Genomic DNA, 20,979 nt, shown 5'->3' with positions numbered 1-20,979 from the left:
TCATCACTCATTACCATATACTGGTGTCTAATCTTTATGAAGGTTTTATAATAAGATTTCAATTTCTAGTCTTTTCCTAAATTCAATTAACTTCAATATAGAAATCTTCACTGCTCCCCTACTCCCCAAAAAATTGGGTTCATCTTTCCTTCTTAGAAAGAGAATACATAACTGGCCAGAATTTCATTGCCTTGGGAGTAACTTCTCAGTACATATAAAAATGTATTCCTGCCCTCAATATATGATCAGCTGAGTGCATTAAATCCTTACTGAGCATTCTGGAGAAACAGAACGATGCTCTGTTGTGTTGAGAATACTTAAGAGGAGGAGGAGCTAGGAAATGACGGTGGCTTGGACCAGGGTGGAGGCAGTGGAAGTGGTGACAAGTAACTGGATTCTGGATATTTAATGAAGGCAGAACTAACAACATTTGCTGATGGAGGTTACATGGGAAGTGAGAGGTAAAAGGGAAATAAAGGATAATCCCAAGATTTCTGGCCTGGGGTCAAGAGACTTTCTTTTGAATAGGGAAGCAATAACAGCATGTTTGTACATCCACAGTGACAGAAGACAGGGAAGAGGACATTGGATACAGATACAGATGCACACAGATGAGTAGCTATGGCAGAAGCAAGGAGAAGTACTCTCTGGATCACTTCAATTTTCTCAGTGGAGGGCGCCTGGGTGGCTCAGTGGGTTAAGCCGCTGCCTTCGGCTCAGGTCATGATCTCGGGGTCCTGAGATCGAGTCCCGCATCGGGCTCTCTGCTCAGCAGGGAGCCTGTTTCCCTCTCTCTCTCTCTGCCTGCCTCTCTGCCTACTTGTGATCTCTCTATGTCAAATAAATAAATAAAATCTTTAAAAAAATTTTTTTTCTCAGTGGACTGAGATCCAAACTACAAGGAGAGAGTAAAGTTGGGAGAGGTGCTGGAGATTTAAGGAGAAAAGAACATGTATGATTAGTTACTTGCAAAAGTGAGGGTGGGGTAGCTAAGAATATGTAGTATGACTGCTGGCAGCATTAAGGGCTCACTCAGAGTTTGTGGTCATAAATTTAAAGTGAGATCAGTCTGTGCTGAGGTGTTTTTCTGCTACTTGAAAGTGCAGACACAGAGCAGGGAGGAAGCAGGATTAAACCAGGATTGGATTTTGACAGCAAGTATAACAAACAAAGAGAAGGGCCAAAGGAACTGAAGATGTATCCATGGGACATGGGAAATTAGGGTATCAAGGGGATGCAAGACAATTTAAAAGTGCTAGGATCAATGGCACAAAACCACAGGTAATTCCCTGGTTCAGTGATGCTTCTGTGTTTTTGCTCTATTAATTCTGTATTTCGTGCCTATTTATACATCAGTTGTTAAAACATGATATGATAGAAATTATGAATATGTGACTGGAGCCTGGCACTATATCATGCACCATCAGATCTTTAAACCCACCTCCTCATGACATTCAGCCTAGTCTCTTCCCAGCCCTGATCCCACATGCAAATACATGCAAGCACAGACACACACATACATGTAAAACAACAGTGGTGTTAACTGCAGTATTTTGTTATATGGGGTTTGGGTGAAGGTTTTCTCCCTTTTATTTTCTGATTTCTAAATTTTCTATACTGAGCATGAAATGCTTTGATAATTTAGAAAAAAATTTAAAAGAACGTATGTATTTACACCCATATATAATTAAATGCTGGCTGTGCTCTGTAATGAGGTGTCAGAAGATTTAATTAAGCAGGATTAAGGCCATGGACAAATTACAGAAAATAAAACTTTTGAGAGGATGGACGCTAGTATGCTTTAAAAACTATCACTTTTCATAAAACATGCATGGATCACTGTCTAGCAAGTGAAATACATTAAAATGCATGACTGAAATTACAATTAAAAGAGTATTTTAGGGTTCCTGGCTGGCTCAGTCAGTGGAGCATGTGAGTCTTGATCCTGGGGTTGTGAGTTTGAGCCCCACATTGGGTGCAGAGATTACTTAAAAATAAAATCTTTTTTAAAAAGTATTTTTAGGGCGCCTGGGTGGCTCAGTGGGTTAAAGCCTCTGCCTTCGGCTCAGGTCATGATCCCAGGGTCCTGGGATCGAGCCCCACATCGGGCTCTCTGCTCCGCGGGGAGCCTGCTTCCTCCTCTCTCTCTGCCTGCCTCTCTGCCTAGTTGTGATTTCTCTCTGTTAAATAAATAAAATAAAATAAAAGTATTTTTAGATTGGAAGAAAGAACCACTACAAACCTGTTTCCTGCTTTGAGCTCTTGCATTCCGTAATCTTCGAGCAGAATAAAAGATAAAATAGCCCACAGTTGCTGCCGTAATAATAAAAAAGGACACAGAAACGAAGAAAATTGAATAGTGATTCACCCAAGGGCCATGTTTTTTCCCTACTTCGATGACCATTGTTACTTGTATGCCTCTTTGAATAGATTGTAGAATTTTTGTGCCTTTCAGATTGCCAATCATGATTGCAACAATGTCTCCTGCACCTGTAAAAGAAAAGAAATTCAGTTTTAGTTTTGGTAAGCATTCTGAGTATAAAAATCTAATTGCTAAAGTGACTTTACAGTATTCCCAGTGAGACAATGGAAGGATACTCATTCACTCAATTAACGTTTATTAGGCACTTACTATGCATACGTTATAGGGGATATAAACATGCTGAGCCTTGGTTACTGATCCTAAGGAACTCAGAGTTTAGTAAGGAAGCTACAACATGTAACAAATAACTCCCCTCTCTTTAGGTTAACTACCTATAATTCAACAGTATTGAGTTTAGGGTCAAATTCACCTCTTACACGAGGGCTTTCTTAAAGATAAATAGTCCCCCAGATGGTAAAGAAGAGGGTTTACATCCGAGGGAATCTAAGATTTGGGAAAGAAATACTTAACTACATATTTTCCCATTTTATAAGGTGATAGGCTGGCTCATGAGCTCACTACTAAAATGTACAAGAATTTACATATCAGGAAGTAGTAATCGGAGATAAATGTTTATGAGCCCAAACATACTACACACACACACGTGTGTGTGCCATTTTTCCATATCCTCTAAAGCAATATAAAATTTGTCCAAGGTACTCTAAGGTTTTGTACATACGTAATCATGTTAGCAATGAATAGAACATGTAAAATTAATAGTAATGTATGGTTCAACACCAACGAAAGTCAGGCCTGAAATTAGACTAATAGTCTAATAATCTAAATCTTAGTCTAGAGGCTTAATCTCTTTAACACCTTCCTCTCTACCCCCAACTATGTAAATCTTGAGAAAAAAGTAAAGGACAAACATTATCTTTCCTGGTGTTGTGAGAATGTCAGGTTACTCATGCCATTCCAATGCTTAACAAGGTTTATATTCTTTCTAGTATATGTAAGACCTGAGACCAATAATCTTCAGCAAAAGAATAGAGCTCTTTGAATGTTAAGAGATTACCAACCAGAGAAACCTCCCACTGATACTAGGTTAAGGTACTAATCTTGGTTAATGATCAAACTCCAGTATGGAATAAACACAACCCCATACCCACCCACACACGCGCAAGCTCATGGGCACAGGACTCTAAAAGGCTTTATCTCTTTAACTAGACTTAACTACGTCATTTTTTCAATTTGTAAGGCAATAGACTTTAGAATTTAAACACAAAAGTGTACTACTAAAACAATATTCATACTTTCAATGGTCAAGTTAAGAGTACAAACCTAAGATGACAAGGTACATAGCAGAATTACTACCCGAGTAATCCCTTAAGTTTATGGTTCCTGGTGGCCAAAGTCTTCAAAAGATCAAGATGATCTTACTTGAAGTTACTAATTAAAAGAACAGATTCATAGGGTATTATTATAGATCCTTAAAGTTCTAAAGACACTTTTAAAAATATATGATAGTCATTCAGTTAAAACCTTTTACAACTTTACTAATTTGCTGATACTTAGTTTGGTAGACACTGATGACTTACTCTTCTCATTTACATGAAGAAAATCTTGAAAACAATGGGAAGTGGAGGAATCTGGAATGCCTTTTGCTGTATTTTTCTCCTCTATTAATATATGACCCAAATATCCCTTACAGATATAGAGAATTGGCTATTTTACAAGAGAGCAGCTCATTTTTCTATTTATTTGGGAGCTTTACATTTCTAGCTTTGGCACTAAAAGCACAGATATTATTTCAATTCTCTTTTGTCATTATTTGTCTTTTCTCTACAAGCCACCTGTCAGGAAATTTTTTTTTTTTTAAAGAGTATGTGCATGAGCAGGGCACAGAGGGAGAGAGACAATCTTTTTTTCTTTTTTAAAGATTTTATTTTATTTATTTGACAGAGAGAGAGATCACAAGTAGGCAGAGAGGCAGGCAGAGAGAGAGGAGGAAGCAGGCTCCCTGCGGAGCAGGGAGCCCGATGCGGGGCTCGATCCCAGGACCCTGAGATCATGACCTGAGCCGAAGGCTGCGGCTTAATCCACTGAGCCACCCAGGCGCCCCAGGAAATTTTTTTATGAAGATTATTTAACCCAGCATTTATTTCTGATAGTGTAACCTTTATAATCCTTGAAAGTAGAGATAATTCAGGAAAATTTCTGGTTTTAAAGATTATTCAACCCAGCATGCATTTCTAATATGTAACCTGTATAATCCTTGAAAGTAGAGATAATTCTAAAACTCAAGCTTTAGAATATAATTTTAAAGATTTCTTTTTAAATCACAGATGTGTTCTAAACTTTTTGACTAATAGAAGTAAGTTTTCATTCTTTTGGAAGATATGAGGTGGGTGGCAGGGGTGGATGCTAAGGAACATACAGACCATTGTGGTCAGATGGAGATTAAAAAACAAGGACAGTCAAGAAATGTACTTTGTCCACACATAGGGAACAATGCTGTGCTTCAATTGCCCCAAATTCACATTCATACAGGCTATATATAGTCCAACCATCTATTGAATCAGTTTTCTAATCATATACAAGACCTATTTTGAAACATTCTTATACATCTCCTCCTCCCTACACCTTTGCAACTATTTAAAAATTGCTTCCTCCTTCCCTTCCCAATCACAACCCTCTGTTATGGTATCAGAGCTCTCTGGTCATCTGGTATGAATTCTCAGAATCCTGTCTGAATACTCACTGCTAACCTAAGAAGTCACGTAGATGTGATTTTCTTGGTGTCTAATTATCAGATCCTTCCTTCCATTCCTGCTGCCTATTTAATATACATCCTCATAATTTCCTTGCCAGAACTCCTTCAGTAATCTCCTAACTTGTCACTCTATATCCAATATTTCCCTGTACTTTAAAGTTTCATCAGAGTTTACCTTCCTGGTTGACTTTTGCCATCACTTGGTTGCATCATGCCTCTTTTCTGGCTCTAAAGTCTCTCCTGACCCTTTGGCCTAGCACTGAAAGCCTTTTATGAGGGTCCCATACTGGTCCCAACTGATCTTTTCAGTTTGATATATCTCCACTACAACCCCATCTCATGAACACTCACATCCAGGCACATGGTATCGGATACTGTTATTTGCTTTTTATAATTCTCCTTTTTGTTCATTCTGTTCCCTAAGACTAAAATTTCCTACATCTGCTGACACTCCCCCCTCCATCTCTGCCTGTGCATTACTCAAATCCCAGCTCAAATGCAGCCTCCTATAATCTTTTCCCAAGTTCCAAGAGAGAACATAAATGTTCCCTCTTTGTTCCGTTGTCACTTGGTTTTTAACCTTTATCTAGTACTTCATTTTGCTTTGTGTTTCAATTGGCATGTTGTAGTCCCTCTCTAAATTAATAGCATTTTAAGGACAGAGGCTGTCTTTTAATAAATTACAGTAATGCTTTCCTTTTACTGGTATTGTCAGGGAATTGGGTATCCTCTAAAAGTAAAAGTTCCAAGTAACAAAAAGTTTTACACAAATAATTTTTACAACATTTAAAAAAATAATCGATACTGTCCTATTTTCCTAACTAGGATTTACTGATTATGATTTATTATTGAGAGTGGATCATCTTTGTGAGCCATTATTTTATATGGTACTGGTAAGCTTATTTGTCCCCAAACTGTTACAGTTTTTCACCAAAGTCATAGATTTTTGGAGCTAGAATGGACCTTAAGAAGTCATCCAGGCTGACTCATTTTTGAGTTCTCATTTGGGTAATTTCTTTTTTGGGGGGGTAGGTTCTCACTAACAGCGTCTCTCCCTCTTTCTAATTTTATATTTCCAATCTGCTTTCAACTCTGAAAAGTCAATGAAGCTTTGGTCTAAGGGAAAAGTAAAACAGGCTTCCAAAGAGAGCTGGAGGGCTTCAGTACCCTCTGATATTTATATTGGTTGCTCAGTGACATTTTTGTTTGCTTCCTGAATCCTGGCTATGCTCTGGATAATTGAGGTTGCCAGATAAGATTTATCTATAAACTAGACCCTGTCTTAAGTGCTTTACATGCATTAACATATTTAATCCTCATATCCACCCTATAAGGTAAGCATAGCTATTATCTCATTAAAGATAAGATCAACTAACTTGCCTAGGATAACACAAGCTAATAAGTACAGAATTGGTCTCTGAACCCAGGCAGTTTGGCTCCAGTGTCTCTTCACCACCTTTCTAAGTCGCAGTGAAACCTAAAGCTATTATTCTACTGTAAAAATGAAAATTAGATACATTCAGGATGGAGGTGTTGCGGCAAATATTTAACAAGGAGGAAGCCTTGATTTGTAGTGCATGCCAATTTCCATGCTGCAAATAATTCTTCCTTGGCCATATGAGTGCACAGTTGGGAAAATATGGGTAAAATTACCTTTTTTTTTTCCAAAAAAAGATTCATTTATTTTATTTGAGAGAGAGGAAGCTTACATGAGCCAGGTGGGGCAGATGGAGAAGGGAAACAGACTCCCTGCTCAGCACAGAGCATGAAGGGGCCTCGGATCTCAGGACCCTGATATCATAAACTGAGGGGAAAACCAAGAGTCAGAATCTAAACCAGGAGTCCCTGGGTACAATTATCTTGATAGCATTCACTTAATTCAGTCAGGAATCCTACTTAAAAATCATTAACAACACCATTTAGCTCAAGGTTTGTTTGTTTTTACATTTTCACTCTGCTACCTAAAATATTTTGGGAGAAGGGACAGATTAAGAATAGGTAACAAATAAACCTCCCAAAAAACAGGAGCCCAGGACCTGACAGATTCCCTGGGGAATTCTACCAAACTTTCAAAGAAGAAATAACACCAATTCTCATGAAGCTGTTTCAAAAAACTGAAGCAGAAGGAAAACATCCAGACTCTTTTTATGAAGCAGCATTACCCTGATCCCCAAACCAGGCAAAGACCCTACCAAAAAGGAGAATTTCAGACCAATATCACTGATGAATATGGATGCTAAGATTCTCAACAAGATCCTAGCAAACAGGATCCAGCAGCACATTAAAAAGATTACCCACCATGACCAGGTGGGATTCATCCCTGGGTTGCAAGGATGGTTCAACATTCGCAAATCAATCCATGTGATAGAACAAATCAATAAGAGAAGAGAGAAGAACCACATGGTCCTCTCAATGGATGCAGAAAAAGCACTTGACAAAATCCAGCATCCGTTCCTGATTAAAACGCTTCAAAGTATAGGGATAGAGGGAACATTCCTGAACTTCATAAAATCTATCTATGAAAGACCCACAGCAAATATCATCCTCAATGGGAAAAAGCTTGCAGCCTTCCCGTTGAGATCAGGAACACGACAAGGATCCCCACTCTCACCACTCTTGTTCAACATAGTATCAGAAGTCCTAGCAACGGCAATCAGACAACAAAGAGAAATAAAAGGTATCCAAATAGGCAAGGAAGAAGTCAAACTCTCTCTCTCTTCCCAGATGACATGATTCTTTATATGGAAAACCCCAAAGACTCCACCCCCAAACTACTAGAACTCATACAGCAATTCAGTAATGTGGCAGGATACAAAGTCAATGTACAGAAATCAGTGGCTTTCTTATACACTAACAATGAAAATACAGAAAGGCAAATTAGAGAATCGATTCCATTTACTATAGCACCAAGAACCATAAGATACCTGGGAATAAACCTAACCAAAGAGGTACAGGATCTGTACTCGACGAACTACAGAACACTCATGAAAGAAATTGAAGAAGACAAAAAGATGGAAGACTGTTCCATGCTCTTGGATCAGAAGAATAAACATTGTTAAAATGTCTATACTGCCTAGAGCAATCTATACTTTTAATGCCATTCCAATCAAAATTCCACCGGTATTTTTCAAAGAGCTGGAGCAAATAATCCAAAAATTTGTATGGAATCAGAAGAGACCCCGAATTGCTAAGGAAATGTTGAAAAACAAAAACAAAACTGGTGGCATCACGTTACCCAATTTCAAGCTTTACTACAAAGCTGTGATCACCAAGACAGCGTGGTACTGGCATAAAAACAGACACATAGACCAGTGGAACAGAGTGGAGAGCCCAGATATGGACCCTCAACTTTATGGTCAAATAATCTTCTACAAAACAGGAAAAACTATACAATTGAAAAAAGTCTCTTCAATAAATGGTACTGGGAAAACTGGACAGCTATATGTAGAAGAATGAAACTCGACCATTCTCTTACACCATACACAAAGATAAACTTGAAATGGATAAAAGACCTCAACGTGAGACAGGAATCCATCAGAATCCTAGAGGAGAACATAGGAAGTAACCTCTTCGATATCAGCCACAGCAACTTTTTCAAGATATGTCTCCAAAGGCCAAGGAAACAAAAGCGAAAATGAACTTTTGGGCCTTCATCAAGATCAAAAGCTTCTGCACAGCAAAGGAAACAGTCAACACAACAAAAAGGCAACCCATGGAATGGGAGAAGATATTTGCAAATGACAGTACAGACAAAAGGCTGATATCCAGCATCTATAAAGAACTCCTCAAACTCAACACACACAAAACAGATAATCATATCAAAAAATGGGCAGAAGATATGAACAGACACTTCTCCAATGAGGACATACAAATGGCTATCAGACACATGAAAAAATGCTCATCATCACTAGCCATCAGGGAGATTCAAATTAAAACCTCATTGAGATATCACCTTACACCAGTTAGAATGGCCAAAATTAGCAAGACAGGAAACAACGTGTGTTGGAGAGGTTGTGGAGAAAGGGGAACCCTCTTACACTGTTGGTGGGAATGCAAGTTGGTGCAGCCACTCTGGGGAACAGTGTGGAGATTCCTCAAGAAATTAAAAATAGAGCTTTTCTATGACCCTGCAATTGCACTGCTGGGTATTTACCCCAAAGATACAGATGTAGTGAGAAGAAGAGCCATCTGTATCCCAATGTTTATAGCAGCAAAGGCCATGGTTGCCAAACTGTGGAAAGGACCAAGATGCCCTTCAATGGACGAATGGATAAGGAAGATGTGGTTCATATACACGATGGAGTATTATGCCTCCATCAGTAAGGATGAATACCCAACTTTTGTAGCAACATGGACGGGACTGGAAGAGATTATGCTGAGCGAAATAAGTCAAGCAGAGAGAGTCAAGCATCATATGGTTTCACTTATTTGTGGAGCATAACAAAGAACATGGAGGACATGGGGAGATGGAGAGGAGAAGGGAGTTGTGGGAAATTGGAAGGGGAGATGAACCATGAGAGACTATGGACTCTGAAAAACAACCGGAGGGTTTTGAAGGGGCGGGGGGTGGGAGGTTGGGGAACCAGGTGGAGGGTAATAGAGAGGGCACGTACTGCATGGAGCACTGGGTGTGGTGCAAAAACAATGAGCATTGCTACACTGAAAATAAATAAATAAATCCAAAAAAAATTTACCCCCCCAAAAAAAAAAAAAAGAATAGGTAACAAGCCGAAGAAATACTCCAATTTCAAATGTTCAGACAGTGAATGATGGTTTCTGCCTATGACTATATTGGGAACAAAGGTAATAAAATTATCTGTAGCAACTCTTGTACTCTTACAGAATATCATTCAATTAAAATGTTAATATAAATAAAGTGTGTCGATCTTTGGCACTACTGGTCAAAGACATTTTCCAGTTATTATTCATAATATATAGAAATTTGATCTAAGCTTCTGCTGGTGGCCAAGCCCTTCCATTTCTTTCAAAAAAAGTTGATGGTATTATGGTTTTGGCCTACTCTTACTTATTTGTGAACACAGAAAAATTCAACGAACAAATATTTCTGAAGTATAAACTATGTAGTAAGTTCTGTGCTTCTGGACCTTCCCCCCACATTTAAACATTAATGTGTCAAAATGTAAAATAAATTCTAAAATTTTACAGTATATAAAATATTCTAAGTATGATGATGGCACACTTATAGCACTGTGGCCTTCAAACACAAATTACAAGGGGGTGTGGTATGCTGTTCTAGTATCTCTTTCAACGTGTATTCCACTTTTAATATTAGAAAAGAGTATTTGTAGTGAATGACTTACAAGATTAGTAAAGGGCTATTGAAGGCCAAAGTAGCTCTTCCCAAACTAAGCTAATATTCAATACTGCCCAACATCTTGATAATATAGTGAGGTCAGCACTTCTGAGTTCACTTATATATAGGATGAATAAGATCTAGGTGTAAAGAATTCCAACATGATTCTCCAACAAACATTTCCTCCATTAGAAAATCTGTAACCAATTCATGTGGACTTCAGAGTATTCATTTTGACCACCAGTAGCTTTCAAAGGCTCAGTCGTCGTCCCCCCCACTCCATAGCAATTAGGGTAGGTCGCCATATTTCAACTTTGGGCTACTAGGGAAGGTCAGTGTATTTCAAAGAGGAACACTGAAGGTCTTAAGACCAAGGTGTCCTAAGAGGAATTTTTTAAACTAATAAAAAAGTTATGTCAACTTTTTAGCCTGACTAACTTATCTTCCTTCAAATTCCTGTTTTGTGACTTTTTTGCCCCCTTTTGATTATTGCCAGCCACAGATGAACCAAATTTAGCTTTCTTCACATCAACTCTCTTGATGAAAAAAAAAAAATAGTTCTACCATTGCACCTCAACAGACAAACAAATGATAGGTATTGGAAATATAGCTCTGTGGTTCACTGGGAATCACATAGGTATTGCACACCTCTTTAAATATGTCCTTATGCTCTTAACTAGCCTTTTAGTTAAATTCTAATCTGTTGCAGCATATGAAACAGGCATTAGTACAGGTTAGCTGTTGGGTAAAGCAATGGTTCTTAACATTCTGGATTGTTAACAAATTACCTTTTGGAGGGAGGGATGGTAACAGTGAAAAAGACTAAAATCAACCTTTTATTATCATTCTTTTTTAATTTTTAAATTTTATTCATTTATTTATTGGGGGCAGGGTGGGCACAAACCGGGGGATCAGCAGGCAGAGGGAGAAGCAGGCTCTCTGCTGAGCAGGGAGCCCAATGGGGGACTAAAATCATTCTTTTAAGCCAAAAAAAAAATGATGCTGAGGTGGACAACCATGCATAGTACGGCAAGTTGCCTTTCTTTCTGCCCTGAATCCACAGATACTTCTGCTATAGGTTTTGAAAACAATACCACCTTATGAAATAGGTCTCAGATTTGATATAGTACCGAAAAATCTCTGGCACAGGGTAATCCTCAGAAAACAGCATATTAAAGACACTAGGGAATTAGAAGCAACCCTATTCAAAGGTCACATTTGCATAAATTGTGGATGACAGGTCATGTTCACAGGTAAACAATTCTTAGAATTATTATTTAAAAACCTAGTCCTGTCTGGACTATTCTGATTTTCATTAGGTTATGTTTAGCATATTATTAAGAACCAGAGGGCTAGATTCGCATTTCTCCAAGTTTTTAGTCTCAGGACTCCTTTATACTCTTTAAAGTTATTGAGGAATCCAAAGAACAGCTGCTTATGTGCATTATTTCTGTGTATAGTTACCATATTAGAAATTAACACTGGGAAATTTTAACACTGGAAAAAAAATTTTTTTTTTAAATATATTTTATTTATTTGACAGAGAGAAATCACAACTAGACAGAGAGGCAGGCAGAGAGGAGGAAGCAGGCTCCCTGCGGAGCACGGAGCCCAATGCGGGGCTCGATCCCAGGACCCTGGGATCATGACCTGAGCGAAAGGCAGAGGCTTTAACCCACTGAGCCACCCAGGCGCCCCAACACTGGAAAAATTTTTAAATATTTATTCATTCATTTAAAATCACAGTTGTAAATAGATGTTAATGTGATAGACTTTTTTTAAGATTTTATTTATTTATTTGACAGACAGGGATCACAAGTAGGCAGAGAGGCAGGCAGAGAGAGAGGGGGAAGCAGGCTCCCTGCTGAGGGGAGCCCAATGTGGGGCTGAGGCTCCATTCCAGGACGCTGGGATCATGACCTGAGCCGAAGGCAGAGGCTTTAACCCACTGAGCCACCCAGGTGCCCCATTGTGATAGACTTTTTTAAAACGATTTTATTTATTTGAGAGAGAGGTGCCCCTGAAGTAACTTTTCTTTAAACAGCTCCTTTTTATCTTAGAAGTACTACTGACAAATAGATGATTAAGACTTGGGTATTTGGACCACCTTCTCTAAAAATGGAATGAAGTGAACCTGTCATTTCAAGGAAAAAAAATAACAGCATTTGTTGCTAATGGTAAAATGTAAGTGTTCAAGCAAAAATTAGAACTTGGGAAAACTTTTATCCACCATATGAACTTGACAACTTCCTAGTACTTAGACTTTTCTGATGAGATCAGTGGTGATATTAAATAACCATGATTTTTTGATGTAGCATAATCTTGAATCTTGAATCACTGTAAGATCTGCGTAACTAAGTGAGCCAGTACTTTCTAAATGACCAATGTATGGTATTACAAAACCATGCATGGATAAATAATCCATTTGATATGTAAGTTAGATCCATGCATTTTCATTTAGTACAAAGAGTTCATGGATATGGTTTCAAATTCTACTTTGCACCTAATGTTTAAGAAACTGTTGAGTTTTGGTGCAGTACCAAAGATGTCTACAATTATTTCAAAATGTTGTTAAGTGCGATAAATACCATTTTTGAAATTACAAATCTGCACGAGTAGATTTCCTTCATATACCTAAACCAGAAGAACAAATCACAATAGATCTAATGCAGATACGAAGATCTGGCTGTCTTCTATTAAGTCTGACATTAAAGAGGTTTGCACAAATGACAATACCACTCTTCTTATTACTTATTATTATTCTAAGTAATTTTATTTTTTTTTTTATTCTAAGTAATTTTAAAATATTACTAAATATTTTAATTAAAACAGCTCAGTTGGTTAGGCATCTGCTTTCAGCTCAGTCATGATCTTGGGGGTCTTGGGATTGAGCCCAGAGTCAGGCTGCCTGCTCAGCGGGGAGCCTGCTTCTCCCTCTGCCCCTCCCCCTGCTTGTGCTCACTCTCACACACATAAATAAATTTTAAAAATCTTAAAAAAAGAAAGGCTACTTCAGCTCACAACTCAGTCATATAAGTGCTTTTCCTTCAGACAACCCTCATACTTTGGTATGCTGTAGAAGTGTTTTATGCCTACCTCCCATTTCATCACACAGAATATTCAAAAAAGTTGTGCATGACAGGCAGAGATTTAATAAAATTAATTATGCTTATTGATTCATCAAGGGCATTCCTAGGTGAAACTGGACTTTTTTTTTATTATAAATGCATAAAGTACAGTATACAATACAGCTTGGTGCCTCTGTCTTAATTTCTGCTAAGGTGCCAGCAGTATTTTCCCACCATTGCTTTTATACCACCTGTGTAATAAACATCAACACAGTGAATATGGCAAATTATGTCTATGTGTTATTATGAAAACAGTTTTCAATTCATGGACCCCTGAAAGAGTCTAAGGGACCAGTAGTCCCAGATTTTTAAAACTGTTGGGCTAGATTAATGATACTCAAACTTTAATATGCATGACAATTACTTTGAGAAACTTGTTAAAACACTGAATTCCCTACGCCCCATTCCCTGATTCAGTCTGTCTGAGGCCAGACTCAGAAATCTGCAGTTTAACAAGTTCTCAGGGTTCTTTTGCTGCATGTGGTCTGTGGCTCATACTTTCAGAAATTCTGGGCTGGAGTTTGAATTACAGTTTGATGTTACGGTCAAGAAATTTCAAGGCAGTGGTTCTCTCTGGCCAGATCAACACTAATCCTAATCCTTCACTCTGCATAGTAAAACTCTGCCAACAGAATTATTTTGTTTTTAATCACTAAGTACTTCATACAGAGACGTTTGAAACTTAGTAGTCACATCAGAAACAGGCCCATTTCTTTCCTGTTAGAATACGTCTCTGTTGCCTCTCCAGTTTTTTCTTACCTAAATGTCTATAACAACTTCCTAACTGGTCTTCAAGCCACCAGTATTAGCCTCCAATTCTTTCTTCCACAGCTACCAGATAAATTTTTCTGAAGGGGAAAAATGTTCATATTATTTCTTTGCTAAGGGCCCTTAAAAGAGCTCTATTTCACCTACAGAATAAAGTCCAACCTCCTTTTATAAGATCCCGACCCATCTGGGTTAGGAATTCAGCTTTTACACTGCCTAGTGCATATTTCCCTTGAAGTTATTTGGTTTCTGGGGGGTGTATTTGTTTTTTTTTTTTTGCTAACTCTGAACTCCTTCAGGTTAGGGACTGGGTCTTTCATCACTGTATCTACAACACTTAGCAGAGTGCCTGGCACATAATATATATCAAATAAGTGTTTGATAAATGTCATTTTAAGTGTGCTATATGTAGTGATAATCTGAATCTTGATTCAATCTGAAAACAAATTTATACTTAAAGATAACTGCGGTGAACAGAGTCTATGGTGTGCCTTCTCCCTACAGTCAAAGCAAGGACATATTATATATACACAGACAAAAAGTTAAAACACCAGAGCGCCTGGGTGGCTCAGTGGGTTAAAGCCTCGGTCTTCAGCTCAGGTTTATGATCCCAGGGTCCTGGGACTGAGCCCCACATCAGGCTCTCTGCTCAGCAAGGAGCCTTCTCCCCCCCCCCCCACACACACTCTGCCTGCTTGTCTGACTACTTGTGATCTCTGTCAAATAAATAAATAAAATCTTGAAAAAAAAGTTAAAACACTAATTCTACTTTATAGACTTTGGGTTTTATGTGATGCCTACTGCCACAGTGTTGATCCCACTGAAATCATCATACTGCCAGAGCAGCAATAATGGTGGCAATAATCCCTCTCCAACCTGGGGCCTGACCATACCTCAGTTTCCCATTTACATTCAGGAGCTAGGACAGATGCCGTTTTATTCCCCAGCTCAAGTTAGAACCCAGTCATCCTGGCTCACTGGGAGACTGGTAACTTAGCCACTTAGGAGGGGGTTCAGAGGACATAAAAGAGAAGTCTTGAAACAGCTGGAAGAGGTTTATTGTCTATACAACCTTAAATTTGTGTTGATATGAAGTAGAAGAAAATAATAAGATATGCTATTGCAAGGCTATGCAGAAATTGCAGTATATGATGTTATTTCATTAATAGGGTATTCTGTAATTGTGTTAAAATTTTATGCTGAAGTTCTATTGTCATAGTTTTTGTTTGGGGGTAGTAAGGTTTCTAGAAAGCAAATTCAACATTTGTTGTTGCTATTTATTAATATTTTCTGGAGGAAGGTTAGTCGGTAAACTCTACAGCATCAATGTATTTATTCAATCCTTTGGGATAATAAATTGTACAATATCCAGAATATATTCTTATCAGAATCTGATAAGAATATGTGATGGTGCAAAGTGAAGCAACTACTGACTAGCAACATATACACCACAGGTTAAAAATAATTAGAGGGGCGCCTGGGTGGCTCAGTGGGTTAAAGCCTCTGCCTTCAGCTCAGGTCATGATCCCACCAGGGTCCTGGGATCGAGCCCGGCATCGGGCTCTCTGCTCTGCAGGGAGCCGGCTTCCTCCTCTCTCTCTCTGCCTAGTTGTAATTTCTGTCAAATAAGTAAAATTTAAAAAAAATAATTAGAAAGATCTTTGTCGGGCAGTAAAAAAGGGCAAACAAGAGATTTAGAGGTTTTAGGCAAAGGAAATTTATACAAAGGAGCATTAAGAAATTATGGTGATTGTCCTTGTATTAATCATTTCTGTTTCCCTGTAACATAAGACCCCAGGAAGGAGAATTCCAGTGAATAAACTGTTGCTGTATCCACGGGAAAAATACGAGCACAAAACCAAACCACAGCCTAGATTTCCAGTGAAACTGGGACATGGTCTTCACAACTTGCCACTTTACCCTCAACCCTTCAGACCAGGTGACACTTGCACATTTGAATGTATGGAAGGGACATGCACTCTGTGCCTTACATATTCCCCAACTCTAGGGAGTGCCATTTTTGTGTAGATCTAAAAGCCCCATCTAAATTGATGCTTTAATGTGAGACTAAAATACCATTGGCCAAAAAAAATGCAATAAGAGCTGAAAAGGGGGGCGCCTGGGTGGCTCAGTGGTTTAAGCCGCTGCCTTCGGCTCAGGTCATGATCTCAGGGTCCTGGGATCAAGTCCCACATCGGGCTCTCTGCTCGGCAGGGAGCCTGCTTCCCTCTCTCTCTCTCTCTGCCTGCCTCTCTGCCTACTTATGATCTCTCTCTGTTAAATAAATAAATAAAATCTTAAAAAAAAAAAAAAAGAGCTGAAAAGGGGAGTTACCTGGAAGGAAAGGACCATGTCATCATTTATCTTTAGCTACTCCCTGCTCACTCTTCTACCACAATATCCAGTAGAGTGCTGGTCATATAGGGTATTCAAAATTGTGTTTAAATTGGAACTTCTTTTTGCATACATTCTCTTCAGGTACACTTTGTGATAGGAGAATTACATTGGAAATTTCATTAATCATTAAAATTAGGAAGAGATCCAGTACTCATTGTGACCTGGCCATAAGAACCCAAGGGTACAAAAGTCACAGATGTCCCATTAGTATTCTATTAGGTCTCTGGATTAGAGAAAAAGAGAATTTGATATGTCCCTGTAGAAATTTTGGCATTATTTCATATAAAAATTCATAAATAAGGACACTCTACTAACTGAGAATATTAAATTTCCTCCTCTATGAAGTATTACAAAAGCTAACTTTTGTACTAAGGTCCAGACACTAAATATAAAAACAAACATAAATCGATCTCACTTATGTTTTTATACTTTCACAGTAAATTGTTTCTGAAAGTAAGGAAAATAAGCCTGGCCTGTAGAGAATTATACCTGGAAGTTACATTAACTTGATATAAAAGGTACCACATTAGTATAAAGAAATATAACTAAGATGTTTTGTCGTCACAGTTGAAAACATGATCAGAGTGAGATAACTAGTTTATTCACTCCTTGACACTGACAACACTTTGATACAGTTAAAATCTGAGCCCAGGGCGCCTGGGTGGCTCAGTGGGTTAAGCCGCTGCCTTCGGCTCAGGTCATGATCTCAGGGTCCTGGGATCGAGTCCCGCATCGGGCTCTCTGCTCAGCGGCGAGCCTGCTTCCCTCTCTCTCTCTCTCTCTCTCTGCCTGCCTGTCTACTTTTGATCTCTGTCAAATAAATAAATAAAATCTTTAAAAAAAAATCTGGGCCCAGTCTAATAAAATAAGGGAAGAGGAGAGAAGCAAGGAAGGGTTATCAAATGCACAGCAATATCATGTTTTCCAAATTCTATTTCAAGTGGTAAGTGTTTTAAGAGAAAAAGGGTTCTACAGATCAGTGAGTTTAGAAAATAACCCAGGGAACAAAGTTGAGCAGTGCTTCTTTAGAATATCAGAGGCTCTGAGAAGCCATGCAGTGATCTGCATTGCCAATCTCCAAAAATAAAGTGCTACAGGTTAGGGTAAGGAGGTTGTTAATATCCTGTAAAGAACCTGGATGTGTAGTACTTCATGCTTCACATGTGTTCTGATTTATCCCTCACATTAGCCCTATGAGGTAGGTACAATTATCACCTCCCGTTCTGTAGATGAAAAAAACCGAGCCTTAAAGAGGTTAATCTGGCCAAGGTTATAAAGTTATTACATGACAGCGTTGCGATTCAAATCAGAATCCATCTGATTCCTAAGTCCCCTCTCTTTGTCACTGTGTCATCAAAAGATCCATAGCCATTGCTTTCGTTACAGCTTAACATCTTGATTTTAAGGAGTTGTTGCTGCTTAAAATGGAAATGCACAGTGAGAACAAGATAGTTGTTTCAGCTTCTTGATTATGTGATTTCTCCCTCCATTTCTCAAAAACGTCCCAGAAAAACAGCAATTTGGATTTCATGGGGTTCTCCTCCCCACTTTTACATATAAAACAATTACATATCTCAAAATGTGGTAGTGAAGAGCTACAATAACCAAAGGAGAAATGCTACTTTTAGTAACAAAACCGTTAGCAAAAGGTTCAAGAGAACATTTGCTAAACGTCCACTCCATGTCAAGCACTTTTTTTTTAAGATTTTATTTATTTATTTGAGAAAGTGAGTGAGCAAGAGCATGAGTGGGGGAGCGGGGGAGCTGGGTTGGGCAGAGGGAGAGGGAGAAGCAGATTGCCCCCGGCAAGGAGCCCAAATGGGGCTGGATCCCAGGACCCTGGGATCATGACCTGAACTGAAGGCAGATGCTTAACCAACTGACCCACCCAGGAGTCCCATCAAACACTTTATTTACAAAATCACAGAAACTGGGCATTGCTATTCCACTTTTTATGAACAATATCAATAAAGTCCAGGTTCACAACCTGCCCAAGATCACATATTTATTAACTGGTAAAACTGGAATTCCAGCTCAACAGTCTGACCCTATGACACCTATTCTTCCACTGTAATATGCTACCTTTCAATTTTAAATAGAACACATTCATTCTTGATATACTAGACTGAAATAAAAATAGAGCAATAATCTCACAAAACAAACTGGGGGGAGGGGGGGTTGGGAGACGGGGAGGGGAGGGGGGTTATGGACATTGGGGAAGGTATGTGCTACGGTGAGTGCTGTGAAGTGTGTAAACCTGGTGATTCACAGACCTGTACCCCTGGGGATAAAAATACATTATATGTTTATTTAAAAAAATAAGAAATAAAAAATTAAAAATTAAAAAAATACAAAAAAATAGAGCAATAATGTAGCTTTCCTTAACATCAAAGAATAATCTGTTAGTCTTTAATTACATTAATTAAGGTAAGTCAACAGCCTCTTCATCAATTCATTGAAAAGGCATCAGTCAAATAGGAATGGCAAAAGGGTTGGCGGGTGGCTAGGGCAAGAGAGGTGACTGGTGGGCTGGCACTAGCCAGTTTCAGTCTCTCTTAAATATTCTGTACTCTTGCCAGAATGAAATGATGGTGGCGGAAAGCAAGACTTTGAAATACCACTAAACTCAAAGTATTTGGCACAATGTTAAATATACATTGCTCATAGATTTTTTTATTTTTAAAAGTTTTTTTTTTATTTATTTGACAGAGAGAGATCACAAGTAGGCAGAGAGGCAGGCAGAGAGAGGGGAAGGAAGCAGGCTCCCTGCTGAGCAGAGAGCCCGATGCGGGGCTGGATCCCAGGACCCTGAGATCATGACCTGAGCCGAAGGCAGCGGCTTAACCACTGAGCCACCCAGGCGCCCCGCTCATAGATGTTTTAATGAAGACCTCAATATAATCACAGTTTTCTAGCATTCATCTAAGTGATTGCTGAGATCCTCTAAAATGGAAAAGATGTACCAACTTGAAAATATATTAATAGCTAACTAGGTTACAAATCGTAGTTATATTCTCAAAAATTTCAGAAACATTACAAATGCTATTAAAATAAGCCAACTTCTGAGATCACCATAGGTTAGACCACAGGTTACGAAAACAAAACACAGAATCCTTAAGGTGAAACCCCTGGAAAAGGTAAGGTAGAGCTAGAGTCGATCGACATTGCAGAGAAAATTCTAAACCAGCATGATCAGGACAAATATAATAAACTATATCTCACCAGGCTATCATTATGAACAAAAGTCACACAGGAAAGTCTAATGGGTTGTATTCAAAAGTTCATTTGTAAGTCAGTTGTTGGGAAGTAGAGGTAACACATTCTCCCACAGCAATGTTGCTAAACAGTGTGTGGGTTCCCAAATGAGCCCACAAATGATTGCATGTGAAAGAATTTGAGAATTAAAAACTGCAAAGCAAATATGAACTATTATTTAACCCATATTTGTAATAAAACTTTGCAGGAAACAGTATCACTGGAATACCTCAAGTATAACCAACAAAGGCATTTCAAATTTATCTTAAATATTGGGACATAAGAAAATACATATTTAATCAGGGGGATTACATGGCTCATGAGAGGTTTTTGTGAAGATTGTAGGAGTGAGTTATGGACAACATTCAAGGTTGTTAGATATGAGAGCAGTGATTTGTTATGATGTTTAATTTTACTTCAAAAGAAGTGGACCCACACAGAAGGAAGCTCGGATTTTTTTAAAGATTTATTTATTTATTTGAGAGAGAAAAAGAGTATGAGCTGGGCGAGGGGCAGAGGGAAAGAGAGAATGTCAAGCAGACTCCCCACTGAGCATGGAGCCCAACGGCGGGGGGGCTGATCTCAGGACCCTGAGATCACCACTTAAGCGGAAATCAAGAATCAGATGCTTAATGGACAGCTACCCAGGCACCCTGGAAGCTCAGAATTTTTAAAAAAGAAGACAGGGCTCCAAGAGTGTGCGAGGGTGTGTATGTGTTTAAGATTATCTAAGGTAGAATTAATCAAGCTATGAATGGCAGGGGAAGAGAGTGGAAAAGTAGGATACAAAATCTGTCCAGTGGACTATCACTTCAAGGGAAATGCTAATTTTTAAAAACAAGTAATTCAATTTTAATGATGTCTTAAATATCTTTTTTTAAACAATTTTTTAAGGACTTTGTTTATTTGAGACAGAGAGAGAGAGCAAACATGAGCAGGAGGAAAGACAGAGGAGAGGGAAAAGAAGATTCCCTGCTAAGCC

General features: G+C 38.6%; 1 protein-coding gene across 5 annotated transcripts in view; it reads right to left on the bottom strand.

The window, feature by feature from the left end:
• RNF128 (ring finger protein 128) overlaps positions 1-20,979 on the bottom strand; it is a 101,284-nt gene that overhangs the window by 33,278 nt on the left and 47,027 nt on the right. For all 5 annotated transcript variants that reach the window (XM_045996035.1, XM_045996036.1, XM_045996033.1 and 2 more), the window contains exon 2: positions 2,243-2,490. In XM_045996035.1, the coding sequence (XP_045851991.1) occupies positions 2,243-2,490 (248 nt within the window). The remainder of the gene's footprint in view (positions 1-2,242; positions 2,491-20,979) is intronic.

This window comes from Meles meles, chromosome X (genome assembly GCF_922984935.1).
Source record: "Meles meles chromosome X, mMelMel3.1 paternal haplotype, whole genome shotgun sequence".
NCBI lineage: Eukaryota > Metazoa > Chordata > Mammalia > Carnivora > Mustelidae > Meles > Meles meles.
The sequence above is the reverse complement of the archived record's forward strand: the minus strand, read 5'-3'. Positions and strand labels throughout refer to the sequence as shown.